The sequence below is a fragment of the Sesamum indicum genome, linkage group LG11 (genome assembly GCF_000512975.1).
Source record: "Sesamum indicum cultivar Zhongzhi No. 13 linkage group LG11, S_indicum_v1.0, whole genome shotgun sequence".
Taxonomy (NCBI): domain Eukaryota; kingdom Viridiplantae; phylum Streptophyta; class Magnoliopsida; order Lamiales; family Pedaliaceae; genus Sesamum; species Sesamum indicum.
In genome coordinates this window covers 2,100,227-2,115,467 of record NC_026155.1, presented here as the reverse complement: position 1 = coordinate 2,115,467, position 15,241 = coordinate 2,100,227, and the positions used below count along the sequence as shown (strand labels likewise).

Genomic DNA, 15,241 nt, shown 5'->3' with positions numbered 1-15,241 from the left:
AGATCAATGTCTGTACCCCTATGGAAGTTGATGTTTTTGTTTTCTCAATAATAATTGGTATATATCACAAAAACAAGAAATGTTATTATATGGCATTGGATGTGAAATAAAGAATTAGATAAATGCAAGTAGGTGAGATTAAAATTAAATTTGATTCTTTTTGGACACCAAACAACACGTAATTGACTCATTAATTCATGTCCAATTGTATATATGAGCTCCACTTAAGTTTTTGAGTAAATTATGTTTGAATTTTTTGGCGTTAAATCTAATCACACAAATATTTATTTATTTATTTTTTGGTAAATTTATAAGGTAAATTATAATTACCTGTTTTGAGATTTGACATAATTATGAATAATCCCTTATTATTTGAAAAATTACAAATACCCTTCTTATATTTGGTAAAATTATGTATTTTTAAATGGAGATATAAATTGTCAACTTTGTCTATACTGTATTTTTTTCAAAAGAAAATAAGAATTTATAAAAAAATTGATCCAGGGTGGATGGAAAATTTTGAAAAATTATTAAAAAAATATTATCCATTTAGTCCATTAAAATTGAAATTTTCTAAAAATAAATAAAATTATAGTTCTTAGTCCACGAGGGCATTTTGATCAGTCACGACAAAAAACAAATGAAAACCTAACAGATTGGACTAATTGTAAGACGTCCATTAATTAGAATCAAGAGGGTGCTGGTAATTTTTCAAATAATAAGAGAATGTTCGTAATTATACCAAATCTTGGGAGAAATCGTTGTAATTTATCCGAAATTATAATTCCAACCCATGAAACTGGGCACCCCTAAAGTAAATTATATCGACACACTAAACTTTTCTATATGCATGAGACGATCAAGATTATAAAATGTGGAAAAACTTCTACCCGAAATAAATCTAACCATGACAAACTAACAATTACATCTCCTACATTCATGTACTTGTCATGTATACATATATAATGCATTCATCGTTCTGCGTTGGCTTCCCATATAATATATATATGTGTGTGTGTGTGTATTTTGTATGTTTCTATCTTCTTTACTTAATTATTGCATCTACAGTTTCATGGAGATTACAATTCTTTCTTAGTCTACTAACTATAAATGGCAATCATTTCCAGAATTGCAGCTGCAGTTGCCAATTTGAAGCTGGAATTTTCATATAAGTTTACTCTGATAGTTATAGGATGTCTGAAGGCAAACTTCTATGTTTCCATATCTGTATTAATTCAGCAAGTTCACTGCACAGCATCAGGTTGTCTGTCAGGCAAAGAAGCTTGGAATTCAGGCAATGCATTGCACGACTCGTATACCATACGCAGAATCGGGAACTTGGACTGCAGAAATAGCCATTTGAGAAGTTTTGTTCTTACATTATTGAATTAAGCAGCAGATACTACAAATGTTTCGGTTGTCAAGCATACAACATGAAACACAAAAATGGTGAAAAGAATAATATGGTTAAGAAAACTTAGGAGAGTGTCTGGAAAGGATTTACCATATCGACATTAAACCGCTTTGTAGCTACTGCAATTTGAGGGGCCAAGAATACGTCAGCCTGCAGATAGCCGAAATCGTCTTCGTTTAGCATTAGTCACTGATATTCGACGCCCCCTGCCCCCCAGAAAAAAAGAACATGGTTTCTAGGATTGTTACTTCAGCTACAACATATTTGCATGAGTCAGAATAAACAAAGATGGTTCAATAAACTTCGTACAAGTATTTTTCTAAGTGTTTTGGATACTTAGAAAGTGGACCATGAAATCATAGTTCTCAAACAAAATTGTAATATCACGTCGTCAAATAGGTTGAAAGTGGAAGAAAATTACCATACAAACTTCTTCTCCTGTAGCATATGGGCCGGCACAATTGTTTAGTAGCTTCTCAAGAGCTGGATAGAGTTCAGAGCCCTTTTCAGTAATGAAAGAGTTTATAATGGAGGCAAAAATGCTTAACATGTTAGCAATATAAGTCTATGAAAAACAGAATAAACACATAGCATGATAGCAACTGTCCAAGCTGTTCTATTCTCCACATCAGCCTTCACTAAATAAGGATCCGTAGTTTCATCTCATATGTCTTCTTGTCTTACCTCCTTAAAAGAATTTTAAATTAGGAAAATGAAGACTTCTAACATATGAATTATTACAGGATAGTTGCATTTACACATCTGCAACTATGGTCAAATTACAAAAATCAGTCCCGTTCTTTGATCATACTGACATCCCTATTAGTGATACTTTCGGTACACTAATACCCCATCAGTGTAATGAAAGCATCACTAACACTGGCAGTGTAATTATTCAAAGAAGGGGTAGTGTCTGTAATTAGACAATAATCACAGGGTTGTCAGCGTAATTGTCCCAACTCAACTAGTGGAAGTTCACTCAATTCTCAGATAAGATGTAATGGGCTTCAAAAGCCTATCAAATGAACCTATGCAACAACGGAAACCATAATTGATGGAGACAAGAAGATAAATCAAATAGTGGTTCAAGAGGAAAGTTAAATCCTTTCCATAAGCGGCAACAAAAGATTAGGGCTGTACAATTTAGATTATTTTGTAATTACTAGATTAAACCTTACAAGTAAATTGTACCCACAAATTAGTGGTAGGTAAGGGGGTAGAATTCATTTTACACCCCCTCTCATTGATTGCTAGCATAGTATAAATACCCCCTAATTTCATTGTAAAGGGGACTTTTGGGAAAAGAAGGAATTGAAGAGAAAAAGACTAATTTTTAGTTTGTGCAAGAGTTGACGTGTTTAGATCTCAAACCTCACTTTTTTCCCATTAGTTACAGAAGAATATAAATGGAAAAAGAGGCGGAGAATTAGTAAATTATATAATTTTATGGGAAGGAAGATTGAAGAACTTCACCAAGTAAGCCCTTTTCTATATGGACATGTGCCCATGCTTGAGGTTCTTCAGGGCCCACCGTTTCCTCGATATACTTCTGCCACGTTGATGAACAACATTAGATATCAGGTGATACATTTCTGATGTCATTGTCAGATTGCAACAATATCTATTGAAAACAGACCAGCAGCGATAACATGTGAAGAGGCTGTATGCTGGAAGACACAATACTTGCAGCCTGTGACAAATTGTACTTTCAGAAGAACAGCTATGATCATGACAGATGGAAAAGGAAGATGCAGTTCAATTTTTCATATGATTTAATTTGATAAAAGAGAGCTAGCTATAGAGGTAAGGCATGATATAAAACGAGCCATAAGTGAATCGTCCCCTTCTGAAATGATATTATATTCCTTACATAGGATTGTTGGAGTGTGCAGCGTGACCAACATTACGTTTTGGCTCTTTTGTAAAGCACTTGACTGTCAGGGCCAAATTAGTAAGCATGGGCGTCTAGTTATATATGGTTGATGATTGTAGGGATATTCTACCCTAGTAAGAAAAATTAGATCAGCTGCGAATGTAGGAAAAGTTCATCTCCAAACCACGTAAGAATTCATGTATTCTTGCGTTTGATTCTTCTTCCTTTTTTCTTTTTTTTTAATTTTATTTCAAATTTTGCAAATCTATCATGCAATTCCGTAACTAGAATGCCCCAAGGAATGAGAAAAACATCCATGCAAGATATCAAACTCATAAATATGGGACAAAACAAGTCCTGTAACTGAAGATAATCCGCAGAACATTTCTCGAGGTAGTTAACTCTTAGCATACCCCTGTACAAAACTGACCTGGAGATTGATTGCTCTTAGTTGAGGATCAGCAGGTAAAAGTGCTTTCTGTGGATACTTCTCCTCTAAATACTAAGCAAGAACAAGAAGAATTCACATCTTATTAGTGGCATTTGTCTTTGATTTGAGAAACAAAAGGAAGATAACAACTTTATGTCGGAACAGAAAAGTACTCAACCAGTAGAATTGCATAAGAGTCTGAAACAACTACATCCCCGTCAACCAAAACTGGGACGTAGTGAAGGGGATTTAATCTCCCAAACTCTGCAAGCCAAATGCAATTTCTAAAGACATCAAGATCATTGAAAGCAAGACAACCACAGAAGCATAACAGTATGGTTTCAAATCCTCGAACATAGTTAAAACTGCCGTTCTTAAGACAAACAGGTCTTCCAATTAAAGGAGAGCAAGATAGCAGGTTCAAGTAATTGTACAAGTTCATTCCTGTTGATCAGGTTTCTGAGTATTACCACTTCGGAAACACCAGTTGAGGATCAAGAATATAACAATGGGGCAAAATTCATCATGGCCTCTAAGTATTGATCGACACAAAATCATCTACTTTTTTCAAGAACATCAAAATCATAAACGAGAAAAACAAAAAAGAGCTGAATTTTGAAAATTAAGGGCCTGGAATTACAAAATACACCCGCAATAATGCACCTGAAGTGAACTGCTCTCCTTTTGCAAGATTGACAGCTCTGTACTCATAAGAAAGTCCTAAGCACCCAGAAAAAGAGCCACACTTTATCAAATATAGCCAATTCTATCTGAACTAAAAATAAAGCAAACAAGAAATTCTTGAAATTATAATCTAAAACAATTTAGGGGCACCGCATACCAATAAAATATGAAATAACAAGGAAGATATATAGTGGACCTTTAAGATTCAAGGCAAAACGCACACGCCAAGAACAAGAACTCTGCCAGTAAGAGTAGAGAACAAGCTTTGGAGCTGACGAAGAATCAACTGGGCAGCTATGCATCTGCAGTTTGTACACATCCAACAACCCCATGTTAAAAATTACACAGAAACATTACATGTCATTATTCTACTGAAATAATTCCCTCCTCTCTCTCTCTCTCTCTGTGTGTGTGTGTGTGTGTGTGTGTGTGTGAGAGAGAGAGAGAGGAGTAGAGTGAGAATTGAGAAACCTGCTCCATGGATGATGGAGAAGCATCAACTGTGTGCAGGGGAAGAAGGATAAATGTCTGCTTAGCTGAATCGTTTTGTTTGTTGGAAAATGTTTTTAGTTGACCAATCAATTAATTATAGGGAAAATTAATAATAAATACTTTTTAGTATTTAAAAAATTTGTGATTTTTTTTAAAATTAAAAATATTTATATAATTTCTAGATTGTTAGGTAAAAATTATTATTTTAATCTTATTGATTTTTTTAATGAAAACATTTGAATTTTTTTTTTAAACTTAAGGGTGAATAAAATAAATAATTTATAGAATATATTAGTTCATAAAAATATTTTTAAAAATTTTAAAGAATATATAAAATTATAATAGATAATTCAAAAAGATATTTTGATCGATTAACCATAAAAATTAGATTGAAATCTAATGAAAATTAACGAAATAAGCTCGTTATTCGACAGACGTTAAAATTAAGAAGGTATTTATAATACTTCAAATAACAATAAAATATTTATAATTTTATCAAATCTCATGTAAGGTGCCTATAATTTTCATTAATTATATTGTAAATAGTAATAAGTTTTTTTCCCCTTATATTAAGCTTGGAAAGTTAAGCCTTTCAAGAAACAAGTTTGTCTAAATATGATATGTTTTTTTTATATTAATATTTAAGATATTTTGTTTAGGTATTACTTGATGTGCATAAAAATAAATTAACCTAAAGTGGCTCAAACGATTTAAAAAGAAGAAAGAAACGAGAGGCCTGTAGCATCTTAGTAGGTCCAAGTCATGAGAGGCTCGAATAATGAAATGTCAAAAAACACTTGATAGGCGGTCTTGGCAGGTGCCCCCTAAAAAGTAGACAGACGGGTGGTCTTGGCAGGTGCCCCCTAGAAAGCAGACAGGAGGGCGTTCTTGCCGGGTGCCCCCTAAAAAATAGATTGGAAAAAGGAGGAGGCTGAAGACATCCCCCTACTCGGACCATGATCAAAGCCCGACAAATATTCGGCCCAAAGGCCCACACACATGACAGCCTACTTCCCTACGTGGCATCTCGTCAATAGCCACGTTGGAAGACATCAGCCCTAGGAGGATCCCCTTGGCGGCTGAGATTCCTCATAGACAAGGAAGGTGCCACCAAAGCTCTGGACTCCTTGGCAGCTTGGACGGTTAGGAGTCCTTGCTGATGAAAAATTCCCCAAAACTCGGAGATAGGATTTAAAAGCACTTCTAGTAGAAGATAAGATCAAATTATGACTTATTCAAACAACATTCATCCACTTTTCCGGAAATCTTTTTCATGCTCAGGGCACTTCCAAACACCTTCATGAGATCCTCTAACGTCTCTCACACATCTCTTACTCTTTAAATCATCTCTCTCACTCTCTAAATACTTTTTAAATATTCTTTAAACATTCTCTAAGCACTCTACAAGTACATTATCATATGTTCTTGCACTTTTTACCGACTTTATTCACCATATCTCAAGACATTGATATTGAAGAGGAGTGTAAATAATAATATAATAAATAATTAAATTTAAAACCTTATTTTATAGAGCAGTAAAATATATATAATTATTTTGATGTTTTAAAAGAGTTTAGTCAATTTAAATTTAATTTTTATAAAAAATAACTAACAATTAATATAACATCATGAGTCATAAAAAAATTAAAATAAAATATATTGATAAAAAGTAACAAAATGAGAAATAGAACGTTGCATAATATATTACAAAATACGCAATATGTTGATAAATTAGTGAACAACTACCAAAAAATAATAGGGATAACTTCGCTCCCCTCCCCAAAGTTTAGGTAATTACAGTTAAATTTTTTATGATTTGGGAGATTACTTGTCATTTCTGAGGTTTGCTGTCGTCTAACAAATATGTTCATTTATTAGCTAAAATTCATCGAATTTGCTGATGTTAATAAAAAAATTATATCTACCATGATTGACTTATTACTTATTGTGTGTCACATAAATCTTTTTATCACCGAATTTTCCTCATATGTCTCAACGTTCATGTATGTTAGGAGGTGTATCTTCATCGTTATAAGGGTAGTTTAAGTTGAAAAAAAAATATTTGATTTGCAATAAGTTGGTAATAAGTGAATCAACGTAAATATCAGTTTTCATTCAATTTTTTTGTTAATAATAACAAATTCAGTAAATTTTGACCAACTCAGGAACTTATTTGTTTACAGAAAATAAATCTCAAAGATGTTAGATGTAATTTTCTCAATTCATAAAGGATCTAAGTGCAACTACACCAAACCTCAGAAGAAGGGGATGTAATTATCCCAAAATAATATTTATAAGTGTTTTTTTTATATATAAAAGAATGGCACATTAACATGTTAATTGGAGAATAAATTTTAATTGTATAACTGCATTCTTCACAAATAAAATATTTCAATTGTTATAATAGATTAAAATTTTCATTGAACTATATTATATATATAGATGAGATGTTCATAATTTTTTTTTATTCTTTTACTTCGTAGTTATTTCTTTAAATTGACTTATAAAAAAAAATAAATAGTACCCAATCTATAAATTTCCTAAAATATTTCAAAATGAAGTAGCAATAGTATAAAAAATTGCAATATAAAGATAAAAAAAAATTATGCATTAATATTTCAAAATTTAAAAGTTAATAAAACATATGCCCAACACTTTGACAATATTTAAAAGTTTATATTGAAATATAATTAGCATACTTCAATTAAATGACATTTTTTATTAACAAAAGTAAGTAAATTATTAATTTGAAATCATTCAATGTTAATAAAATTAAAAATAAATAACATTTAAAATATAATAGTTCATAAATTAAACTAAAATTTCTTATAAAAACAATCCAAAATATGAAATTTGACTATTCAATTTCATTTTAATATTCAATTTGTTAATATTATTGTTTTTATTTGATTTAATACAAGAAATGAAATATAATTATTAGTGAATTCAAAATGTAAAATTTCAATTTTGGGGAATATCTTTTTTATTTAATCGTACCAATTAAATTAGAAAGTGATTTGCAAATAATAGAAGTAAATAATTTCCTTATCAATTAAAATAATTAGAGATAATTACACTTTCTACTCATGAGTTTGGTGTAACTACACATAAACTTCTCTTAGTTTAAAAAATTACACCTAGCAACCCTGAAATTTGATTCCATCAAACAAATAAATCCCTCAATTAGTCAAAATTTGCCGAATTAGCTAATATTACAAAGAAATAGGGGAAAAAGTTATATTTACCTCCTAATTGACTTATTATTGATTTACTGCAGGCTAAATAAATCTTTTTATGATCAAATATCTACATATATCTTTACGAGTTAATACATATAAGGAGATAGATTATCACCATTATAAGGATAGTTTAATCAAAAAAAATTATTTGACCTATAATAAATTAATAATAAATCAATCAAAGATAAATATCAAATTTCATTCAGATTTTTTGTTAATATCAACAAATTCAATTAATTTTGACTAACGAAAGTATTTATTTATTAAACAGAAACAAACTTTAAGATTGCTAGATATAATTTCTCAAATCATTGGGGATCTACTTAGAATTATACCAAATCTCAGGAAAGATGAGTGAAATTATCCCAAACAAATGTTTGAAAATATAATTGTATATGCTAATATTTCAATGACAGAAACATTAACAATATTATGAATTTAATATTTTTACAGCTAACTGTAAATAATATATTTACCTCTAAAAATATAAAATATATTTATACTCGTGCATCGCAGCCCATACTTCCTAGTATATATAATAAATATATATGTTTCATATAAAAAATCAAACATATAGTTCTCAATCAGTCTATCTTAATATTTGCATCCACAATTTCAGGGAGATTACTTTCTCAAGGCTACATACTTTAAATGACAATCATTTCCGGAAGCACCTGCCATTGCCAATTTGAAGCAGGAATTTTCATACAAGTTTACTCTGATAGATATAGGATGTCTGAAGGCAAAAAACTTCTATGTTTGCATCTCTGTATCAGTTCGCAAGTTCACTGCACAGCATCAGGTTGTCTATCAGGCAAAGAAGCTTGGAATTCAGGCAATGCATTGCACGACTCGTATACCGTACGCAGAGTCGGGAACTTGGACTGCAGAAATAGCCGTTTGAGAAGTTTTGTTCTTACATTATTGAATTAAGCAGCAGATACTATAAATATTTCAGCTGTCGAGCATACAACATGAAACACAAAAACAATGAAAAGAATAAGATGGATAAGAGAGTGTCTGGAAAGGATTTACCATATCGACATTAAACCGCTTTGTAGCTACCGCAATTTGAGGGGCCAAGAATACGTCAGCCTGCAGATAGTCGAAATCGTCTTTGTTTAGCAGCAGGTCACGTTTCCATCCCCCCCCCCCCCTCCCCCAAAAAAAAAAAACATGGTTTCTAGGATTTTTACTTCAGCTACAACATATTTGCATGAGTCAGAATAAACGAGGATGTTAGTTGGTTCAATAATCTTTTTGCAAGTATTTTTCTAAGTGTTTTGGATACTTAGAAGTGGACCATGAAATCATAGTTCTCAAACAAAATTCTAATATCACATCGTCAAATAGGTTGAAACTGCAAGAAAATTACCAAAAAAACTTCTTCTCCTGTAGCATATGGGCCGGCACAATCTTTTAGTAGCTTCTCAAGAGCTGGATAGAGTTCAAAGCCTCAGTAACCAAAGAGTATAGAATGGAGACAAAAAATGCTTAACATGATTAGCAATATAAGTCTATGAAACAGAATAAACAAACACATTGTAACTCTCAGGCCGTCCTATATTATACATCAGCCTCAACCAATATGGATCCATAGTTTCATCATCATGTCTTCTTGTCTTACCTTCTTAAAAGAATCACATATTGCGAAAATGAGGGCATGTTACATATGAATTATAATAGGAAGAGTTGCAATTACACCACAACTATGGCCAAATTACAAGAAATGAGTCCCATGGTTTGATAAGACTGACATCTCGATTAGTGATACTTTCAGTACACTAATAGCCAGACAGTGTAATGAAAGCATCACTAACATTGCATGTCCGTGTAAATTATGCAAACAAATGGGACAATGGTCATAAGGGTATCAGCATAATATCCTGATCCTCCTAGTGGAAGTTCACTCAACTCTCAAGTGTAGCTCGAAGATAAATGGTAGATGTTATGGACTTCAAAAGCCTATCAAATCAGCCTATGCAACAATGGCAACCCTAATAGAAGAATAAATGGAAAAAGCGGCTGAAAATTAGTAAATTAAATAATTTTATGAGAAGAAACATTGAAGAACTTCACCAAGGAAGCCCTTTTCTATATGGACATGTGCCCATGCTTGTTGCTCTTCAGGACCCACTTTTTCCTCGACATACTTCTGCCACATCGATGAACAAACATTAGATCTCAAGTGATACATTTATGATGTCATTGTCAGAATGCAGAAATATCTATTAAAAACTGACCAGCAGCGATAACATGTGAAGAGGCTGTATGCTGGAAGACACAATACTAGCAGCCTGTGATAAATTGTACTTTCAGAAGGACTACTATGATGATGAGAAGATGGCATAAAAGGATGCAGTTCAATCTTTCATTTCAACTAATTTGACAAAAGAAAGCTAACTATATAGCTAAGGCATGATCTAGAACGATCCATAACTGAAACATCCCACTCTGAAATGATATTATTTTTTATACTCATGCACCTCGGACGAGTTTGTTGGAGCGGTGCAGCCTGACCAACATTACATTTTGGCTCTTCTGTAGAGCAAGTTACTCTCATGGGCAAACTAGTAATTGCAAATGTTTTACAAGAGCCTAGTTATATATAATTGATGGTTGTAGGGATATTCTACCCAATTAAGAAAAAAATTGGATAAGCAGGGAAGTAGGAATAATACATCTCCAAACCATGTAACAGTTCCTGTATTCTGGCATTTGACTCTTGTTCTTTTCTTAAATTTTTCTTTTTTCACACGTTTCAATTCTGTCATGCAATGTCGTAATAAGAATGCCCCAGCAAACAAGAAAAACATCCATTTAAAAGTATCAAACTCGTAAATATGGGACAGAGTACTTCAAATGACACCAAACCAAGTCCTGTAAGTGTAAGTGAAGATAATTAGCAGAACATTTCTCGAGGTTAGTTAACTCTAACCTGACCTGGAGATTGATTGCTCTTAGTTGAGGATCAGCCGGTAAAAGTGGTTTCTGAGGATACTTCTCTTCTAAACACTGGACAAGAACAAGAATTCACATCTTATTAGACAGCATTATCTTTGATTTGAGAAACAAACAGAACATAACAACTTTATCAGAACAGAAAGGTACTCAACCAGTAGAATTGCATATGAGTCTGAAACAACTACATCCCCGTCAACCAAAACTGGGACGTATCGAAGAGGATTTACTTTCCCAAACTCTGCAAGCCAAACGCAATTACTATAAGACATCGAGATCATGAAAGCAAGACAACCACAGAAACATAACAGTATGGTTTCAAATCCTTGAACATAGTTTAAAACTGTAATTCTTAAGACAAACAGGTCTTCGAATCCAGGAGAGCAAGGTAGCAACTTGCAACTCAAAATGCCGAGTTTTCTATTTCCAGTAATTGTGCAAGTTTAATCTTGTTAATCTGGTTTCTGAGAATTGCAACTTCAAAAGCACCAGTTCAGGATCAAGAATATAATAACTACTGGCGCAAGATTCATCATGCCCTCTAAGTATTGATCAACATAAAATCATCTACTTTTCAAGAACATTAAATAACAAACGGGAAAAAACCAAAATATATTGTAAATCAAGGGCCAAAAATTACAAAATACACACACAATAAGGCACCTGAAGTGAACTGTTCCCCTTTCGCAAGATTGACAGCTCTGTACTCATAAGAAAGTCCTAAGGCAGAAATAGTGCCACACTTTATCAAATGTAGCTATATTTTATCAGGAAAAAAATAAAATAAACAAGAAATTATCGAAATTATAATCTAAAACAAATTAGGGGCGCCGCATAGCAAAAATATCAGATGATAAGGAAGATATATAATGGACCTTTAAGATTCAACCCAAAGCGCACACGCCAAGAGCAAGAGCTCTGCCAGTAAGAGTAGAGTACAAGTTTCGGAGCTGATGAAGAATCAACTGGACTATGCCTCTGCAGTTGTATCCATCCCACAACCATGTTAGTTACATAGAAACATGACATGGCATTTTTCTACTGAAATAATTTGTGTATGAGTGTGTGTGTGTTTGAGGGTGTCTGTGAGAGAAGAATAGAGGGAGAATTGAGAAACCTGCTTGTTGGGCTCCATTGATGATGGAGAAGTGAAGATATTAGCAGCAGAAGCACCCCAACTGTATATGTGCAGTGGAGAAAGGATAAATGTCTGGTTAGGTGAAATATTTTGTCTATTGGGAAATGTTTTCAATTATTGCACGGAGTTAATTATCTTTATAAAATTTGATCAGTTATTGAATGGGCAGAGAAAGTTGTTGCAGAAATCTATATCGGGAAGGAAACAAGATCACCATCCTCTAGGTAGCATTCAAGTCAACTGAACTCAGTTGAACAGGAACATCTATGCAGCATTTGCCGACAACATTCTATCCAAATTGGGACATACATTAGCATGACTGGTGACAAATTTCTCTACCAAAACTCTCCAAGAATCATAATTGATTTCAAGTTTATGAGAGGCAGCAATGTCGAGCACATTTGAAATATCTGCTTCACATCCAGAGTCACAAAGTGCTTCAATTAAGACAGAGTAAGTGAATTCATTTGGCGAGCACCCTCTATCCAGCATCTCCTCCAAGACTCGGACCCCTTCCTTTGCGTGGCCTGCTTTGCAGAACCCCTTGATCAGCATGTTATAAGTGAAAGAATTCGGAGGGCATCCCCTTTCTACCATGTCATCCCACAACCTCCCAGCCTCACACAACTCCCCACTGTCGCACATTCCGGCAATAAGTGTGTTATATGTCAAAACACTAGGAATAGAACCCCTATCAAACTCATCAAATAACTTCCTTGCTTCCCAAACCTTCCCTTCTTTGCACAGCCAATGCATCAGTGTGCTTAATATCGTGTTGTCTGGAGTACAGTTCTTCAGCAACAACGTCTTCCACAACTCACATGCTTCCTCAACCTTCCCTTCCCTGCACAAGGCATCTATCACCCTACAGCATAATGCTGAGCTTGGAATGTACTTCTTGTCAAGCATATCGCTAACCATATTCACTGCTTCTCCCGATTTCTTTTCTTTGCATAATGCCTCAATCATGACACTGTATGTAACATCATTAGGCTCCACCCCATTCTCCTCCATCTCATCCATCACTTTAGTTGCATCAACAAACCGCCCCAGCTTACAAAACCCATCCATCAGAACCGTGTATGTGGTGGCATCCGGCAACCAACCTCGATCCAGAATCTGATAAAAAACTCTCTTTGCTCCTACCATATCTCCTCGATCCACATACCCTCCCATAATCGTCGTGTAACTCACCACATTCGGGATCATTCCCATGCCCGGCATTTCATCCAACACCTTAACAGCACCCTCCACATCATCCTTTTTACACAAAGCTTTTAATAATATATTGCACGTAAACACATTGGGCACAATTTCAAACCTTTTCTGGCTATTCTTGAACATAAAGTAAACAGAATCATACTTCTTATTCTGAACCAAAGCATTGAGTAAAGTGTTTAATGAACGAACTGACCTTTTAACACCAAAATCATTAATTCGAAGGAATATTTTGATCGCCTCTTTCGGTCTACTGGCAATACCGTAGTACCGAATAAGAGTGATAAATAAATTTTCGCCGCATTTGATTCGCGAATTTCGCAATTCATTCAAAAGGGAGGATATGGGTTCGAATGCGCGCTGGCGGGAGAGCTTGTGGATAATGGCGTGGTAGGTCTCGTAACTGTGGTGAAAATTAGGGTGGTAATTGCCGGCATAGTGGAAAATTTGGAGAGCAAGATCGAGATTTTGCTGGTTGGTGATGATGGAGCAGAGGCGTTTGTGGGTGAGTTTTTGGGGCCAGGGTTTGATTGGTGGTGTGACGGTGTAGGAATTGAGGAGTTGGGATTCGGTTCCTATTGAGGAGACGGTGGTGATAGAGTGCAAGATTCCAGGGTTTGTGGCGGCGACGCGGCAGATGGATTGAAGTTGCCGGTGATGGAACATGGTGTTGATGGCTGACTCACAGTCGTCGAACAGACACTTGGAATGATTTTGGAATTGAAGCACGACTTCTGAACGCGATTTTAGGGAGTAGGGGATTGAAGCCACGACTCTCTCTCTCTCTCTTCTTTCCATTAACGTTTCCTCTCTCATCTCACTCTTATTATTTAAAATTTTATTCTTTCCAACTCATTTTTATTTTTTTTCATTCTTCACAAGCTAAATAAATACATTAAATAGTTAAAGAATTTAATTTCACTATTTTTTATATTTATAATTTAAAAAATAAGTAAATTTTATTTTAGTACCCAATTTTTTTTATTAATATCACTTTGATATTTGAGTAATACAAATAACTGAATTGATATTTGAAGTTACCCATTAGTATAATTTTGATAGTCAATTGATATTTTTCTATTATTTTATAATGTAACAATCATTTCACCCTTGAATTTTGAAAATAAAAAATAATAAAAATATTTAAAAAAAATAAATAAATATTGATGTACATAAAAATATATCAGCCCAAAGAGGCCTAAATATTCCAAAAAAAGAAAGAAATGCAAGCCCATGGTGCCCCTAAAGGGGTTAGTTCAGGAGATGGCCCATAAGGGTTAGGAGGCCTAGGGGGACGACAAGCACCCCCAAAAACCAAATTCTAATAAGGTTTCACAGGACCATAAAGAAACTTAAGGACTTAAAATCACCCAATTAAAAGGCAAAGGTTCACCACATGGGCTCCATGAAGGACCTAGGTGGTATCCATATAGGATCTCTGCGTAGGCGCGCGAGCGTGCAAGGCTAGCTAGGCGTGCTGCAGCCTGACGGTGAACGGCTAGGCCATTTTTCTATGTTTGTCCGAAAAATTAGATTTTTTGAATTCTGCATATTTTCTGAAAATTATTGATTTGCTGATTTAATTTTAGGATGAAATTGATTTTTTCCTAAAATTATATTACTTAATTAATTTGGTGTATATTTGTGCATTCGATGCATATGCCTTGGTCATCCATTTAGTTGCAATCTTAAACTTGTGTTTTCTACATATAAATTGGATATCATTGTTGTATAATGCATGCAATGTGTTATATGTGTTGAGCATGATTATTTAGAATTATTATACTTGGAT

At 33.9% G+C, this 15,241-nt stretch overlaps 2 protein-coding genes across 3 annotated transcripts; both read right to left on the bottom strand.

Moving 5' to 3' along the window:
- LOC105173232 (glutathione S-transferase zeta class-like) lies at positions 914 to 4,962 on the bottom strand. Of its 2 annotated transcripts, XM_011094914.2 has the most exons (10): positions 4,873 to 4,962; positions 4,598 to 4,703; positions 4,381 to 4,437; positions 3,896 to 3,981; positions 3,718 to 3,789; positions 3,051 to 3,104; positions 2,888 to 2,963; positions 1,836 to 1,897; positions 1,505 to 1,564; positions 914 to 1,343 (listed from the first exon to the last, which is right to left on the bottom strand). In XM_011094914.2, exons 1-10 carry the CDS (start codon positions 4,879 to 4,881, stop codon positions 1,245 to 1,247), a joined length of 681 nt encoding a protein of 226 aa, XP_011093216.1. In that variant the 5' UTR covers positions 4,882 to 4,962; the 3' UTR covers positions 914 to 1,244. The 2 variants fall into 2 exon arrangements, with proteins under 2 accessions (XP_011093216.1, XP_011093217.1); XM_011094915.2 differs by lacking the exon at positions 3,051 to 3,104.
- On the bottom strand, positions 8,625 to 14,218 carry LOC105173230 (glutathione S-transferase zeta class-like). Its single transcript, XM_011094912.2, has 11 exons — positions 13,646 to 14,218; positions 12,211 to 12,271; positions 11,969 to 12,071; positions 11,757 to 11,813; positions 11,249 to 11,334; positions 11,076 to 11,147; positions 10,376 to 10,429; positions 10,212 to 10,287; positions 9,508 to 9,569; positions 9,168 to 9,227; positions 8,625 to 9,016 (listed from the first exon to the last, which is right to left on the bottom strand). The coding sequence occupies exons 1-11, from the start codon at positions 14,113 to 14,115 to the stop codon at positions 8,918 to 8,920; spliced, it is 1,200 nt and encodes a 399-aa protein (XP_011093214.2). The 5' UTR covers positions 14,116 to 14,218; the 3' UTR covers positions 8,625 to 8,917.